This window comes from Lissotriton helveticus, chromosome 3_2 (genome assembly GCF_964261635.1).
Source record: "Lissotriton helveticus chromosome 3_2, aLisHel1.1, whole genome shotgun sequence".
Classification (NCBI taxonomy): domain Eukaryota; kingdom Metazoa; phylum Chordata; class Amphibia; order Caudata; family Salamandridae; genus Lissotriton; species Lissotriton helveticus.
The window spans coordinates 322,372,235-322,375,748 of record NC_136062.1 but is presented as its reverse complement, the minus strand read 5'-3'; the positions used below and the strand labels follow the sequence as shown (position 1 = coordinate 322,375,748).

Genomic DNA, 3,514 nt, shown 5'->3' with positions numbered 1-3,514 from the left:
GATAAAGAAAGATTACAAAATTCCTTTTCAAAATGAAAAAATGGAAAGGAAGCAAAAATAAAAACTTATAAATGCAACGTCTGCATAATTTCCATATGGAAAATGTGTAACTTGATAAATGGTCGGTTTTTCAATTTACATATTTCAAGCCACCAGCGGCTTTCACTGCGTTCCATGTTGAAGCACTGGCGGTACTTCGCCAAGGAAAAGGGACACTGTAGCTTTAATAGCAAGTCACCCTGAAGAGGAGTCTTACAAGACGGCTTCTTGGCTTATGGTGACGAAGACGTGTTGTAATTTGAGAGCAAATAGGGCCGAAGTGTGTCATTAGCCAAAAGAAAAGCTCCGCTTTAGCAATCCAGATGTGGAACTGCTGCAGTAGCAAAGGCACCGAGAGACCGAGTTACCTCTCTCCTGCTGCCAGATCGGGCCCCCGGCCGTCTCGTCTGGCTGGTGCCCTTTCTGGAGCCAGTGCGCGCTCTTTGGCGCTGGATGCAGTAGGAGGTTGCAGCTTTTTATATCCCGAGCTCATAAGCAATTCGTGAAAGAGATATGTTTGGATTTTAAAGACGCATTTGGTTTCACGAGCAATACGTTGCTGCGTGCGGCGTGGACATAGTTTGACGTCTGGGTTGTGAGAGAACGTTAAGACGTCTGCCAACCTCGAAGGACTGCGTTGACACGCCCGGAGCCCCAGATCCCAGTGATGGTAGGGGTGGTTGTGCTATGGGCTGGAGTGCTGTGCCACCTGTGCCATGGATATTACACTGGCCCCCTCCTGCCGGAGATGTCCAATGGTAGCTTCCATCACTACTTCGTCCCGGATGGGAATTACGAGGAGAATGATGACCCGGAGAAGTGCCAGATGCTCTTCAAAGTTTCGGACAACCGGAAGTGCCCCGCGGGGGAGGTCCAGGGGCTCTCCCTGAAGGACGAGTTCACCATCATCAAGAGACAAGTGGACGACGCCGACAGGGTCCTGCAGAGCCTCGGTAAGAGCATCTCCTACGACCTGGACGGGGAGCAGAGCTACGGGATGTACCTGCGCCGGGAGTCCGGCCAGATCACGGAGGCCTTCTCCAGCTCGGACAAGTCTCTGACGGAGCTGGAGGTGAAGTTCAAGCAGAACCAGGACAGCGAGAGCAGGCAGGAGCAGAGCCTCAACCACGACTTTGTGGACATGATGATCCACACCCGGGCTCTCCTGAAGGAGACCCTGGACATTTCCATCGGCCTGCGAGACAAATACGACCTCCTGTCCATGACCATCCGGAGCCACGGGACCAGGCTCAGCCGGCTCAAAAACGAATATTTAAAGGTGTAGGGGACACAGAAACAGACTATGATGAAATAAATATTTAGAATGTCTATTAAAATGTTAAGTATTCAGCGAATGTGATGCGCCTTCTCATCTAAGCATGTGCACTTACCTGCACGCTGAATGCAACAGGGTGTGCTAGCCTGGATAGAAATTCCAGTTGACCAGTGGCACATTCATTATTCTTTCCCAATTCATAGCATATGTGAATTTTGCACAGAGAACTGTTGTGAAGAAAAATGTAGTGTAATCCGGTTTAGTAAGTCTGCTAAATTCTATATTACTGGGATGCTGCTTTCTCAGCATTGTGTTTTAATTTAGTGATCGGTGCATTGTGGGAGTTGTAGTCATGTTTACCTTCACCCATACTTATTTGAAAAAGTTGTCTCTGCTGAGAACATATTGTCAAATATATTTAAAAATAAAATGTGTCACAATTATGTCCATTTGCCACTGGCCAACGGGTATTTCCAACAAGGTCCTAAAGACCAAGGTACCACTTCTTCCTGAGTGTATGGCCCGTGAATAACGAAAGAAAAACAGTGCATCGTGTACTAATGTACAGAGTCTATTTTTTAATATTTAAACATTCAGAAATTATCAACATTTTTGTTGATTTTTTAAGAGATAAACGTGTTAGCAACCAGTGAGAAAATGCTATGCTTCCTTTATATATGCTAATGCACACTTGCTTTCTATTATGTTATTGCGATACATATTTATTAGCTGTGTTCACACAGGTTTATTCATTTTGTTAGTGTAAAGTTGTAAAAAATATATCAAGCACAAACATGTATAAAAAATCGTATACCTTGAACACGTTTAAGTTAAAAGAAAATAGTATTTAATATACTTAGCCTGTTGTTTATGCTTTTCCAGACATGTCCTGCAATGTCTGCCATCTTATTTTAATGCCTTTAAAAAGTAGTTCAAAAATCTAAAACATAGACAAGAACTTTAAGAGTTACAGAAAGTGTTGGAAATACTGGGGACTTTGCAATATAAAGTACTTTTAACCCAAAATAAAAGTTTTTTTCTCCTTCTTTCCACAAATTTTAAGTCTATTCTTAATACGTTTTTTTTACCTTAATCTAAATTCCACTGCTAATGGTGCATATCAGGTTGCTGTGTTTTTGTCTTTAGCTTCTCTGAACATCAGTCAACAGCAAAGGATTAAGTGTTTTTGGTTTATTGTAAAATACACCGAAAGTCTTCTATAGCTGGTGCTAGATTAAGTGATTGAAAGCTGAGATTTTCATTTGTGCTTGGAGAGTAAATCCTCTTGGCAGATAGTTACATTCCTTTTTATGGGCTTCCTTATTGCAGTGGTGACTACGTTCATAAAAAATACAAGAGCCAGCTGGAGAAGGTCGGATTATAGAAGCTCAGAGACAGGGAATAGTTCTCGCGAATCTTCAAGAAGTTAGTTCCCTGCACACCAATACCCTGTTTTAGATCAGTCTGTACTTAAGCCTGCTGAAGATATTATTTGTGGCAAAAGACAATTGCAAAAGTGCATTGAATGATTTAAAAAAAGAAAAAAAAAGAAAAACGATTCTTGTTTAATAGTCCTTCTCTAGTTTTCAGTCACTGATTGTATGGGAGATAAAGTGTTTTGTAAGAGGTACTGCAGGCAGGATCATTGTTTGTGAAACCGAAAATCAGTTTCATGGTGTTATTTTCCTTTTAGTAAATATTTGAATCCAAATTTTAAGAGTTTTGTATTCTTTCACCATATCTATATTCGGTCTATAATCATGCATAATTATTCATAGCAACATTCACACATTTTTTAGAGTAAGTGTTGTTTCCAAATTGTTGTGTATCCAGTTTTCTGATGCTTGTTCCCATGTGCCTACCTATACTCAAAGGTCTTGTGTTTCTTAGGATTTTGAATGTGCTCTCAAACTGTTAAAGCCCTTTTAGTCAATAAGACCCATATTGTTTCAGGCATCAATGAGCGTCTGTTCGGTAAATTAAAGTTGACAGATCGTAATAATACTGCCACCTTTCATGTTATTCCAACTGCGAACGTCTAGTTTACCTTCAGGCTGGTCGAGAAACTTGTTTCCCAAAATACGATGTTTAACTTTGATCCTGATTTTATGTCGATAAGCGTCTCAGACAATGCATAGTCAAAGTCGGGGCTGGCTGCCAATGGGGTGTGTTTGGCACACTGAACTACAAATAAGTGAG

At 41.4% G+C, this 3,514-nt stretch overlaps 1 protein-coding gene across 1 annotated transcript; it reads left to right on the top strand.

Annotated features, from left to right (window-relative positions):
* The first annotated feature begins 327 nt into the window (after positions 1-327).
* On the top strand, positions 328-3,026 carry FIBIN (fin bud initiation factor homolog). Its single transcript, XM_078684209.1, has one exon. It carries the CDS (start codon positions 707-709, stop codon positions 1,322-1,324), a length of 618 nt encoding a protein of 205 aa, XP_078540335.1. The 5' UTR covers positions 328-706; the 3' UTR covers positions 1,325-3,026.
* The last annotated feature ends 488 nt before the right edge of the window (positions 3,027-3,514 follow it).

Excerpts from the sequence above, each read along its gene's own strand:
- FIBIN (XM_078684209.1), top strand. The coding sequence starts at position 707 with ATGGTAGGGGTGGTTGTGCTATGGGCTGGAGTGCTGTGCCACCTGTGC.